General features: G+C 38.7%; 1 protein-coding gene across 3 annotated transcripts in view; it reads left to right on the forward strand.

Moving 5' to 3' along the window:
• Positions 1-13,278, forward strand: part of KREMEN1 (kringle containing transmembrane protein 1) — a 36,107-nt gene extending 22,829 nt beyond the window's left edge. For 2 of the 3 annotated variants that reach the window (XM_030026020.2, XM_030026019.2), the window contains 6 exons: positions 1,647-1,768; positions 2,240-2,393; positions 5,748-6,080; positions 6,699-6,857; positions 8,706-8,790; positions 9,768-13,278. In XM_030026020.2, coding sequence (XP_029881880.1) covers positions 1,647-1,768; positions 2,240-2,393; positions 5,748-6,080; positions 6,699-6,857; positions 8,706-8,790; positions 9,768-9,930 — 1,016 coding nt within the window. In that variant the 3' untranslated portion in view covers positions 9,931-13,278. The remainder of the gene's footprint in view (positions 1-1,646; positions 1,769-2,239; positions 2,394-5,747; positions 6,081-6,698; positions 6,858-8,705; positions 8,791-9,767) is intronic. The other variant, XM_030026021.2, reaches the window with a different exon arrangement.
• The last annotated feature ends 808 nt before the right edge of the window (positions 13,279-14,086 follow it).

Below are 14,086 nucleotides of genomic sequence, written 5' to 3' on the forward strand. Positions count from 1 at the left end.
TAAGGAAGCTGCCATAGGCAACATAGCCTAAGTCTGGGAGTAAGTTCTCAGACAGACCTGTTAACTGTTCCAGATGTCAGGATGATTTTAACGGTAAGCTGACATCAGTTTACAAGCTCAGTATATAATATTCCAAAGGAATAGGGATGAGACCATCTTTGTTAGAATTAGAAAAATAGAAGTTCTGAATTCAAGGCATTATTTCAATGGCTGCTGCACATGGACATGTATAAGAAATCCCAGAAATGGGCCTTGCAGAATCCAGTGAAGAGATACTTTCAGGACTACTGTACAAGACTGCTCAGTACAAAAAGCATCATTGCATTCCTATTGTATTTATAGGAATATACATAGAATAATATAGAAGCAGTTTACTAACACACAGATTATCTGGTAGAGAAAAGGGCCCCCTGCACAAGAGATGTCTAGTTCAAAAGGAGCCCCAAAAGGAGCCCCAAAACAGTTAATCCACATGCTATCAGGCATCAGAGGCTGCAAAACCCCAAACCCAGCATTTCCCCCCCCAAAAAACCTATTGGTAAGTCAAAAACCTGAAACAGTGCTGTGCCACAAGATGTTAGCAAGAGAGAGTTCAGAGTTTACTGGGTACTGAAATAACAAATGACTGAGTAAGTAAAATTCTCATACAGTTCTCTGACCGCATCACATTATACAGAGCTGTGGAGGTTAGGTGGACAAAAAATAATCCTTGTCAATCTGGCACAGGGATAAAAATTATCTGACTACAGAGCTGGTAATAAATTTAATTCCAAGTATGTGAGCAGATACGACAACTAAGCAAGGGATAATTTTATGCCAATAGCACAGCACTATATTGTACCCCACATCCTCTCTCTACTAGTCATGGCTAAATTCCAGTACTTTGATGAAAAGTGCAAAACCAAACCAAAACAAAAACAGAGGACAAATTATGCACTGAAGGGGGAAAACTCTTTCTGACCTCCCATAGTGAACAAGGAGCCTTGAAACATTGTATTAATACAGTATAAATAGATGGTTCTTTAAAAAAGTAATATTGCGCTGTACATACTATAAAATACGACACTTTGAATTCGTATCAGAATTCAAGTTTTAAATATTAGGAAATTCCCCTATATAAGTATATAGTCCCTCCCATAAAACTTGCCAAACTCCATCCTAAAACAGTTTAGTTTCCCTTCTTCAAATACCCTGTTTAGAAAACTTCCAGAACATCATTGTTTTGAAGATCAGCCAGAAATCACGTTGTTTAATTTACATTGTTAGCTTATGCATGATCATAGTCAAAAAAACCCACAAAACCTCTGACCCCACTTAATGCCTTTTTTTTTTAATTGACTCTATCAGGAGAAATGAACCAGGTATTTATCTTGTCTATATTACTGCAGATTACAGAAACCAACTACAGAGTATTGCAGGTATATTGCTAAGAAGATATGATGCTGTTTCACCACCTGTCATTTATCTCTGGGCATGTTTGGAAAATATGACAAGGATCTAGCATAGAGTAACATTTCCTATACTGTGAAATCAAGACAAGAACATATAGAGACCTGCTTAATAACCAGGTAGTGCATAAAGTGGTCTGTGTCTTGGGTGTTTCCAGGCACACCTTTGGAATGACTGTTGTCTGTTGTTCTTGCCAGTGCCAGGGAATCTAGGGTGTTACAAGGACCATGGAGAGCCACCTTTGACTGGCACCAGCGAGACCTCCAATAAACTTACTATCCAAACATGCATCAGTTCCTGCCGAAGTCAACAATTTAAGGTGATTTCTTTGACATACATTTACAAAATGTTTTCAGAGACAAAAGATGGCAATATACCTAGAGCTCTCTGTTATATTTCTCCTCCCCCCCCCCCCCTTCTTTTTTTTACTTTTAGGTGGTCTAAGGTCTCACTCCCACTCCAGGGAACCTAGCCCTCTCTCTGCATCCAGAGCAATCTGAGCAAACCAATTAATAATGCCAGGATGCCAGGAGAAAGTATGCTTGCTTACTGCAGTTATGAGTGATAGGGTGCCCTAATTGCCCTCCTCCGTTCCATCTTTCTTGCTAATCTTAAGTAGCATCCTGACAGCTTAAACAAAAACAGTTTGTGGTGGGACCTCTGACCTCTGACTAATCATTCTTCTCCAAAACACACATATTCTGCTGCCAGCTTTCTTGCTCATACACCCTCTCGCTGTTACTCCTTTATATATTATCCCTCCCTTCCTTATGCATCTTTGTTGTCAAAGTTTGCAGGCATGGAATCAGGTTATGCTTGTTTCTGTGGAAATAATCCTGACTACTGGAGATACGGGGAGGCAGCCAGTACAGAATGCAACAGTGTTTGCTTTGGAGACCATACTCAGCCTTGCGGTGGGGATGGCAGAGTCATTCTTTTTGACAGTAAGTATTGAAACAGGCTCAGTTTTTCCCAAAGGAGAGTCCTCAAATATTCAGCAAGTTAGGAAAAAAGGGTTTAAATGCAATGAGAAGTGTTGCACACAAAACAGCAAAACACCTAAATTCAGTATAAAATAAAGCTGCTCTCCATTTCTGCATAAAATTCACATCCATTAATAATGTGAAATAGCTTTTCCAAGAAATGATGCCTGCTCAGGCAACTGACTCATGCTCCAGAGATTGTCTCTTACTTCCCCACAAATGGTACTAACTTGGCTATCGCAAACAGCATGTCACAGAAAGACTCCTTCAGAACTGATCTTACCAGAGAGTAGATATATGATTAAGTGAGGCACCTCAAATAAGATTTCAATCTACACCAGCTTGGGTTTTTTTATTAAACCAGACAAGACTTGCTATAACCCAGTTAACACAAAACAAAGTAGTGTAGTAGAATTGAGACAGAGGAGTGTACCGCAAAAGTACAAACAAGTTAGGTTGCTATTATGACCATCGCTGATGTCGTAATTTCTTATACATAGAAATCCTCCTTTCTACTCTTAACTTTTCAGTATGCATACCAGTGCCAGCTGTGTAACCTCACAGGTTGATGGTATGAGTACCCAGTTGTCTGGCTGCAGTACAGGCTCCCAGTATAGCCAAGAGTACTGGAAAAATTCATACTATGCACCAATACATTGTTGCTTCTCAGATCTCAACTGCCCCTGATGTAGAAGCTAGCTTTTAAGTCGAGTTACAAACTTTCTGGAACTAAAGGCAGCATCATCTTCCACCTTCTGAACACACAACCAGACTTCCCATCTCCTTAATCTAAAACTCTGATGGCCAGCTAGTGAGACAGAAAGACATTTTAGTTGAGACAGGAATTAGTCTGCTCACTTCCAAATTCTCCCCAAGGTATGAAAAGAAGCACCAGAGCTGCATGTTGCTTTCAGTGCTGAGATAGCCTGTAGCTTCACACTGCAGCATCTTCTGGTTCCTTCTGCTCTTGGCCTCCCAAATCCTCCATGGGTAGAGGCTTCCTTTGTAGCTTTCCTCTTCTGGAATGGCTGAGGGCTTAGCAAGATGTTACCCTGAGGACCTGCAGTGTTGTTTCTGGTAAACAGCAAGGGAGAGAGCTATGGCCAGGTAGGAGAGGTCATCCTAGTAACTGCCACCTATTTTCTTTTGCTGATGAGCAACACCTGCTCGCCTCATTCCTTTTTTCCAGATTGTCATATCTCCAGAACCTTCACCCCGATCGCTGTACACCACCACCACCCACCGACCCCCATTAACTTTATGTGTTTATGTGCTACTATCATGGCCTAAAGTGTAACATTCAGACCCACAACACAGAACTCTGCCAGCTCTAGAAGGAAATGAGAGAGGGAGAGCATTTCCATTCCATGTGGGGCAATGCTCTACTTTGTTAGGCATCTGTGGAGCAATAGTCATTGGCATTCTTAGTTAATATTGCTGGTTTGAAGAATATCTTGCAATTCAGTAATTGCAAACAGCACAGCCAAATATAACAGTACCTATAAGCCATTTACAAAGAGGAAATTTGATACCTCAATGACACATTTCAATTCTATCAATTTATTCTATTCTATCTATTCAAACAATTCTATCTATTTGATTAGATTACCAGCTCTGTTAGCATGGAGTAAATGCCAAACACAAATTCCTCTATGGGCCTTAGTACCTCTGTGGGGTCTTTCACCTTTCTATTCTTCTTCTTTCATATTCTTTCAGTTCCTCTATAATGTGGCACTGAAGTGTTAGGTTTGCTCAGGCTATGATCAGGCCTTGCTCCAGAAAAAGAGAGAAATGTTTTCACGTGATTTTTCTGGCAGACATATGCTACTTCTTATTTTCATTCCTCCAGCTCCCTCTTAATTTGTATTTATTAAACCTCTTTCTCAGAAGCCTGTGAAAACCGAGACACTTCCAAACACTTCACTTCCTTTATTTCCATTCTCACAGGTCTCTATTACAGGGCTTTAATTAAGCTCTCAGAGAAAATAATTCTACTTTGATTCTTCAGTCCTTCAGCCTATGACATGGGGGCATAGTAACTCTGATCCAACCAGTTCTGTCATGAAATACATTATTATATAATATATATAAAATATTGTGGTTTTAGGGGATATATAAAAATACATATATATATGCATATATACCTATATACAATATATTTTTAAAATTATATATGTGTACATATAGATATGCATCAAGTCAGTTGGCTGGCATTTGAGTTTCTCTCTGGATTCATTGGTAAATAAGTTTGCACTGGGAATCTGGACAGTTGTCAAGGAATACAAAGATTTACTGGCTGTGTACTTGTTTTGAATATAAAAGGTAGCACCAAATCTAAAAGATTTTCCTTAGACTTCATAACACGATCTTTTTCAATTTACTTAGTGAAGGGTAAGGTCAAACAATATTTGGACAAGATCAAAAGACCAGATGCTTAAAAAGCACATATAAATGGCCACAAAGGTGATTCAGGAATTACAGCACCATTCATACAAGGAGAGGCTGAGGGATCCTGGACTGTTAAGCCTTGAGATAAGAAGGCTCAGGGGGACCTTTTCAATTTGTGTAAATAACTGATGGGAGGGTGTAAAGATGAAGCCAGACTCTCCTCAGTGTTATTTAGTGAAAAGAGGCAGCAGGCACAAACTGAAATACAGGAAAATCCATTTAAACATAAGGAAAAGCTTTTTTTATGGTGAGGGTGATACTGGAACATGTTGCCCAGAGAGGTTGTGGAGTCTCCATCCTTGGAGACTCAAAAAGCAACAAGACAATGTCTCCTGCTTTGAGCAGGGGGATTGGACTAGACAATCTCCAGGGGTCCCTTCCAACCTCAGCTATTTTGTGAAGCTTTGTTTTTTTCAATTTGATAAGGCTGTGAAGGAACTTCAACAATTCAACAGTGAGAGTTACAGTCACTAATCCACTTGCCTGCCTGTCTGCTGGGGATGGAGTAGAAGTCCCTGAATCAGTGATTTAGCTTTCATCCTGTTCCTGCAGGAATGCGGGAAAGGGTACATGGTTACATACAAGGACAAAGGATAGTTGCAGTATTCAAGATTGATGCATAGGTCACAGAGTAATGAGAGAGAATGAGTGTATCCCAAGCAAACACAACATAATAGCTGTGCTCCCAGTGCTGTGGAAGGTAAAGAATACCAATCTGAGAGATTGGTGCAACCTGCTGGGGTAGCAAGCCTGTACCTTCAAGTCACATTTGAGTATTAGAATCTACAGAGTGCTAAAGCTGTGCATAATGAATGTATAACGTCTTTTTTTTTTTTCAATTTTCTCCCTCTCCTCTTCTTTTCACAGCCCTTATTGGTGCCTGTGGAGGGAATTACACTTCTGCTACAGCTGTGATCTATTCCCCAGATTTTCCTGACACATATGGCACAGGCAAAGTCTGTTACTGGACCATACAAGTTCCAGGGGCATCTCGAATCCACTTCAGCTTTGCTCTTTTTGAAATCAAAGATGCTACAGATATGGTGGAATTGCTGGATGGCTATACCTATCACGTTCTAGCTCGTTTTAATGGCAAGAATCGGCCTCCACACACCTTTAATATCTCTTTGGATTTTGTCATTTTGTACTTTTTCTCAGATGAAATCAATCAAGCCCAGGGATTTGCTATCAGATATAGAGGTAAGAGGCTAACTTTGCTGTTTCTACCTTTCAATGAGCCGTTAAAGCATTTAAATCACACAGGATATTTCTGAGGTGGCAAAAAAAGAGCAAATAATTTAACTCTCATGTCTACAGGTGTTTCACCTATCTTGTTGCCACTGCTCAGTGGGTAAAAGCTTCGCTAAACTTTCTCTCAATTTGGAACATTCCAGTCAGCTATGTCATAAACAGCAAAATTTAGATTTTTCAAAAATTCAATCCTATACATACCTGCCTGTCAAAACAGATTGGAAAATGACAAAGCTGAAACAAAACAAAACCCCAGTAGTCCCTCTGCATCTTAATTAATCTTGGCTATTTCCAACAGTCTATTCCACTCAGATCAAAAGTCATCAGGAGAAAACATTTTAGTCCTTGAGTTGTACCTACTGTTAGGATGAACAATTAGCTTCCAGAAAAATTCTGAGAACCCCAACTTGGTGAAGTACAGGCTTTTTGTGGCATCAGACAAAATTTGATTATTGGAGTTCTCTTAAGTAAACCAGAGAGCAGCACATGTCTGTTTACAAGCACAAAATAAAGTCCAGTTACACCTGTTAAGAAATTGTTATTGTAATCATACTATTATGTTTTCAGCTGTGAAGGACAATGTGCATCAAAAGAAGATTCCAATGAATCAGACCCTTTCGGAGAAGATAAATGAACAAGCAAATCTCAGCATCAATGCAGCCCGGTCATCAAAGATACTTTATGTCATCACAACCAGCCCGAGTCATCCTAGTAGCTCCATGCCTGGTAATATTACAAGAAAATGTGGAAACAGGAAAAACATTTTGCCAAGGCACAATATAGAGTCACTATTTCCTTTGCCTCCTCCTCCACATTATCTGATCCACTGTGCCTCTTACTAATAGATGAATTTTCACTAACTGCTGCTGTGATTACCTTTCAGGACTCACTTCTCAGCATAAATCAGTTAGAAGTAGTGTGAAGATGGTGAGTCCTTGAGAATGAAAGCACATCAGAATAAGATGTGAGTCAGAGCAGCTTCCTTACTAGAATCAGCTTCAGTCACCAGTGCATACCATAGAGGTGGCAAAAGGTGCTGAAAAAAGAGCAAGCTTTTGTAGAGTCTTGAAGAACCTGAATGCTGGATGCATCCCAGTTATCCCAATTCACAAAATCTACAGCAATAATACAAAGAGGGATAGACAAGGATGAAGCAAGTTAATGGGTGCAGGGGAGAGGACACCGAGAACTGTGATGTGTCTACAACTCACCTTCAAGACATCACTTCATTCAAGAAATTGTTGAGTTGTAAATAACTGAAGACTGGAAAGGCAGTCTTGGTGAATATCACTATTGGTCCCTCCTATCTTTAAACTGCCCTGGGCATTCACTTTTACATATTGTTGAAGCTGGGCCTCAAATCACACTATGGACACTCTCATAGTTCTGTAGTCCTGAAGCTGTCTGCATTCCAAACCTGAAGTGTTTAAGGACATGACTGCACATGAGCTGCATATACCCAAATTAGCTAGGCTGCAGAACATGCCTAGGATTCTGGGCAGATATTCTGGCACTAGGCCCAGGCTAGTGCCTGAGTTACCACAGCTACATTTAAGCTGCCTAGTGTTAAACTAGCTTGGGCATACTGACCTAAGGTGAAACTGCACCCTTGGATTTTATGCAGTTATGAAAAAACTGTTAAAAGTCATCATGAACAGTCAATGCTTTGAGGAAGGGGCATTGGGTGGGAGGGAACTTACACTTCCTTTTTTTGCTCCTTTGAGCTTCAATACTTCTGGAGGTGATGGGCTTTATTCAGTTCAAATAATTCAAGGTCCTTGCAAGGCTGTTCAGTGTGCTAAGTATGTCAGAGTTACATTCTAGTGCCATCCCTTTTCCCATCTTGACATGTTGTAGCCTCCCTCTGCAAGATTATGGAAGTCCAAATGAAAAGGTGATCTAATCATTTAGAGATCAGCTCCCTTCAAGCCCCAGTCTCTTAAATAGCTCAAATGTTACAAGTGTAAAGCTGTTCTTTAAGTCCTGCTTGACTTGCTGGTACAACCAGAACTAAATTGAAATATAAAATACAATGACCAAGAGCCTTCAATGTAAGGTAATAAAATAGCAGACCACAAATACTGATCACCTGTCTCAGTAGACTCTAGAAAGGAAAAAAACCCCCATACTTAGTGATTACTTACATAACTATGGATATAAAACTAGGCCATCTCCTTGCATAGAGTTACTACTGGTAGCATATATTCTAGTATGTTGTTTAGTTGCTTTTAACTTTTCCTGTGAGTGAGTTTTGATTCCTTTCCTAGATACTAATTTACTGGTACATGCTTTGGATTTTCCCAACTTTCAGTTTCATAGGGAGCAGTCCTGCACGGGAAAAAACAGTTCTGAGAGTTACACAGTTTCCAAGAGTCTTTGCAGAACATACTTAAAGGTTTAAGGTATCTTCAAATTAGTTTTGAATAAAGCATCAGAAGACTATGTGTTTCTTTGTGCAATATTCTTACTTTAAAAACTGTACATAAATGAATGTACTGAGAGCTCCTCCTCTCCCTCCCCTCTCCCCTCCCCTCCTCTCTTCCCCTCTCCATCTCCCTCTCTTCTCTTTTACAGAGTGGACAATATATAGTCTCACAGCACTGCTCATCCTAAGTATTACAGCCATAATAGCAAAGATATTTCTCCACATTACCATGAGGTGAGTATGGAGCAAAACTGTCCCTGGAGAACTGACATCTCAGCTCTGTACCAAACCTGGTACAATTAATTTCTCTGTCTTCTGATATTGTCAGATTAGTCATATGCAAAACCAAGTTACATGTTACATATTTGTATCCTCATAAAAGATACTAAATAAGCACATTTTTAAACTTTTCCAGCCTGTTAGGATAGCATTTGCTGCTAGAATGTGTCTTTTGGCCTTGTTTTGACAAGATTTGTATTTTAAGGAATAAAAAGGTTTCTCATACTGAGTGATGTTATATAGCAAAGAGGAAAATGTAATCAGACATCTAGCACTGGGAAGAGGTCAAATTGTGATAATACTTTGTGGGAAAAAAATTAAAACCTTATTCCAGATTGGGGAACTGGGAAAAAAGTTAGATATAGGCTAGTTAATTCTTACTTTCTTTCACTGAAATATTGAAAATAGTTCAAAAAAGAATCCCAAAAATGAAAACTGTAGTATGGTGTGACACTTAAGCAGTATATTTTTTTTTGCCTATTAAAACCAACATTTTATTACTATAGTTCTCTACACTTATACTAAGTAATTTTTGTGTCCTCTAGATGGACACTCATTGAACGAAATGATGGGTGAGTTCTCAACAAATCATAAATGTTGAATATTGCATTTATGTACCACAAACAGGCTTAAATATACAAGGAAATGAATGTATATTAATAACAATTAGTAATAGAATATATACAGACTTCTTAGCTTAATGTCACTGCTTTCATTAGGGTAGCAACTATTCCAGCAACAGAATTGCTAACTCTTCATTTGGTCAAGAAACAACCAAAACCTACATAACTGTGCAGCAGGTAGAAAGAAAAGGTGTCACAGATGTAGTGGAAGCTGCCAGCATTACCAGTGTAGCAGTAATGCAGACATACTAATAACAGCAGCTTCCCAAGCACCTTACCACTTACAGTGAATGAACACTTGTTTCCTAGATCCCATCAGATACCATCTGCAACTGAAACAGAAGATTCCAGCGAGGTTACTACTGCTGGTGAGATCTGGAGTATATTTTACCAGCCATCCACATCGATATCCATCTTCAAGAAAAAGCTTCGAAGTCAACAAGATGATTGCAACCCACTAGTGGGAAACTGAAGTGTCTTTTATTTTACAAGAATCAATCTTCTTAAAATCCAGGTGACTTGGGAATAATCCTTTCTTTTCCTCCCAATCTCATACTTGTTTTCCAAAAAGACAATTTCTAAAGCCCTTTGGGTGATTTTGCCTATTTGCTGTTCTCTTGGGTATACTAGTGACAACAGATTTAATTGTGGCAATAGTTTTGAAGCATCTGGTGCTCATCAAATCTGTAGTGCTGTTAATTACTGCCTTTAAACCAATGCACTTGAAATACATGTAAAAACCTGTAAAATTCAAAATGTCCTGTACACCTGCCAAAAGTAATTGAACAAGTATCTGCAGGTTGAGGACTTCTTCTATCCTGCTTTCCTGTATCACTGTATTATATCAGGATACTTTAGTCCCTTTATTCTCAAGGCTGAAGACAGAGGTAGCTACTGATAACCTGTTCAGCTGCCACAGCAAGCAAAGCTTATTGGCTTAATGTAAACATGTCTAAATGGTACTGTAGAGTAAAATGGGAGTCAAAGACTTTGAGAAACTATCAGCCTGGTTGCACAGTGCTCTGCTGTTTCTACATTTTCTGTTTCTACAAGCAGAGATGTACAAATAAAAATCAAATCAAATTCAGCAGGCAAACACTCTATGGAGTTTCAGTTGCAAATGTGAGTTTCGATGGAGTAATGCTCACCAGGTCAAGGTCCGCACGAACAATGAAGACTTTTAAATGACTATGTCTGACCCATCATTCACCAATAATAATAATAATTTTGTTCATATTCACAGTGATCCTTTAAAAAACTATTGTACTCCAGTCTGAAGTCCTGTATTCATTCTGGATGTAAGCTTAGGGCTTCTTAAAGGATTGTCCAAAGAAATTGTAAATCCACTGTATTTTTAAATAGTGAGGCTGACACAAATTCTTACTCTGAAGTTAAAGATATTGATCTCAGCAGCCTAAACTATTTACAAAGATGTAGCCTGCTATCAACAGCCTGACTATGCCAGGCTGTGTATCTGAACACATACGCAACAGTTGCCTTGATACTTATCTGTGAGAAAAAAAAAGTGTCTCCTCGCCTGCAAAATTAAAACTGAACTGCATTTTTAAGATTAATGCCCTTAATTGTTAAAGAACTAAAACATCAGTGGGGTTCTGATCTGTGGAATAATTTCTCTTTGATTGCAACAGACAGCATTAACTATTTTTTCTCTTTGGTAGAATATCTGTCCACCCACAATGCTCATACTTCTCATCCCGCTACCGCGGATCAACAGTGAGTCTTTCAGCCTCAGCAAGTCCAGACCAGCAAGATATTTAGGAAAAACTGACAATACAGAAGTCTGATAAATCAACTGGCAAAGTTTACTGAGTGAGCAGCTCCTCAAACTAAGTTAGACGAAATTCAGTCAGAGCCATTAAAGTACAGTAATTCTGGTTAAGACAAAAGGAATAAATATCAGTTTAAACATATACTAATGGTCTGTGTATACCAGACCTGCAGTCAGAGAACAAATATTAAATACATCTGAAAAGATAACTAATTAAGAAAATTGTCACTGAGTTTAAATTCATTATAGTATCTGCCCTTCTGTTTTTAACATATGACTACCTCCCTTTCATGAGGTCTATAGACTTCCTTGAAAAAATAGGGCATCTAAGAATTAAACAATGAAATATTGTGCCTTACTTGCCATCATAGATCTAGTCTTTTACCTGAATCAAATTCATTCCAGCTCCATTTATGTACTGTACATGAGTGCCAGAGGCAGCTGAACAATACCACCATAAATGCTTAACAGAGACAAGACTTTACTAAGCCAGCAATTACGGAATTGTTTATATCAAAAAATGGAATATCATGGGCACATCTAGTACTTTCTTGCATGAGCTACTGGAAAGAATACAGGAAAAGATAATTACAGTATCACCTAAAATCAAGAGAGGACAAGTTGTAAAATACACTGGTTATCTCTTATATGTTATCAGGTTGGACCAAAAACATTATCTGTTTCAGACTCAACAAAAATTTTTAAATTGCCTTTTTAACAGTCAGATTTTGCATCATGCTGTGTACGGAAAGAGTCCACCTCACAGATGGAGGAGAGAGTCAGAGTGTAAAGCTAGATCCTTGAGAGTTCAGTTATGAGCACATTGTGATGAAGCTTTGTTTGCTTGCCTTGTCAAACGTTCTTGAGCAGTTAAACATATACAGTCAAAGGCACATTTATAAAGCAGTTAGATAATGCTGATAAACTGAAAAAGCATCAGGAGCACTCCATGACTGATTTCTACCTACTGCAGAAGGAAAAAATACAGAACTGTTAAGCTTCTCTTCTTCATTTCACTGTAAAATTAGAGAAAGTCCATTACAAACAACAACAACAAAGACTGATGCCACTAATGCAAATTCTAGAGAATTTAGAAACTGAGGTTTTACATTGGTCCCTTAGGTCCTCAACTATTTTTTAAATAATAAAATTGTATTTCATGGGCCTTTCTTAGGGAATATTTATCCAATTTCTGTACAAAAGATCCATAAAACCAGCAGTTATAACAGATTAACTGGCCATCGCAACAATGAACGTGACTAAACATAAGGTATTGGACAGTGCACAGGTAAAAACACTGATAAAAGTGTAGAGGAAATTGTTATGTTCCACCCAGATCTTTCAGATTGTCTGATTCTAGATACCTCTAATACTAGGAAACAGAGCAATAGATAGAAATGCATGGACAGGGTCCTTAAATAGCACTTCTTAATATACAGGCCAGCGACCATGAAGAGCAGGTATATCTCTACTGTGGATTTTTTCGAAATGTGGTATGGTCACTCGCACTCCTAGTACAAACACTTCACTGGTATGGTGGTATATGGCCAACATATATGGTATCCATTAACATAGCACTTTATGATCTTTGCTATAAGGGTTTGGGAGAGAAAGAAGGGAAGTCTGACACGCACAACTGTTGTAATCCCCCATGATTCAGCATACAGAAACACCCCTATGACACTAGCAGCTGAGTACTGACAGCTGGAGGGCACGGACACCTCAGGATGTTAGTGTTTACAGCATTTTCTTCAACAAATTGAAAATAACTGCAGAAGCAGCATTTGTTTGGAATTGTATCTGAATGGCTTTCTGACCTCCTACCTAGCAGTTCCCTCAACAGGCTGGACAGGCTGCAAATGTGACATTGGCCACAATTTCAAAAGCAACTGTTCTGACAACAAAACCATCATGAGGAGCTGCCTCCTCATACGCACACATTCCAGCCCCTGCTCTGGCCCCTTCCTCACTCTGTTGTGTTGGTATGACCGGCTGTGTGGTGGTGCAATAAACTGATCAGGTTAAAAATTACCATTGCTTTTTCTTTCCTGAGTTACTTTTAACAGACATGAGTTCTCTGATCTTGTTTATTGGGTGGTTGCACAGAGAGGTGCACTAACACAGCTAAGTGGACAATAAGTCATAGGAAAAAGTTGTCTGCCCCAGAAGCAGGGGCAGTAAGTACTTATGCTGGCACTGCCACCGTAGCAATTTGTGAGACTGCCTCCTTACTTTATGAAGCATGTCAGTTACAATAGCCGACAGTATACGTGGACCTCAGGTGGAAGGGGGTCAGCTGGACAAGTGGCTTCCCTAATTCAAAATCTACGTTTAAAACTAGTTTAGTTTGTTGACTAAATGATTTTATATGTACTTTTGTCTTAATATTGTTATGTTGGGGGGAAATAGAGACTGTGTTATTTAAAAGTATGTGTGATATGTTATCATAGTAATATATATATTTATATATGTATAGGAAATGCATTATTTAATACAGCATATTATGCTTGTATCTTGCTAACATTTTATGGGAAGAAAAGATGTTAGTTTACACTCTCGGAAAAATAAAATTTCTATACACTGTAACCATAGAAAAAATCAAAGATAATTCATTGATATATATGATAGAAGAGCACTGAGAAGAGGGTAACTCAGACTCAGTTTTGTGGCAGAATAGATGCTGATGAAACAATTGCTTTAAGATGCACTTCCCTCCTTTGAATCTCATTTCTAGCTTGTAATTGTATTAGGCTATTCATCAGATTCTGCAAATTCATGTGCATATACTCTCCGGACCATTTTAACATCAAACATGTCATCTGCTTTTTCAATCAAGCAT

The sequence above is a fragment of the Aquila chrysaetos genome, chromosome 9, assembly GCF_900496995.4.
Source record: "Aquila chrysaetos chrysaetos chromosome 9, bAquChr1.4, whole genome shotgun sequence".
Lineage (NCBI taxonomy): Eukaryota > Metazoa > Chordata > Aves > Accipitriformes > Accipitridae > Aquila > Aquila chrysaetos.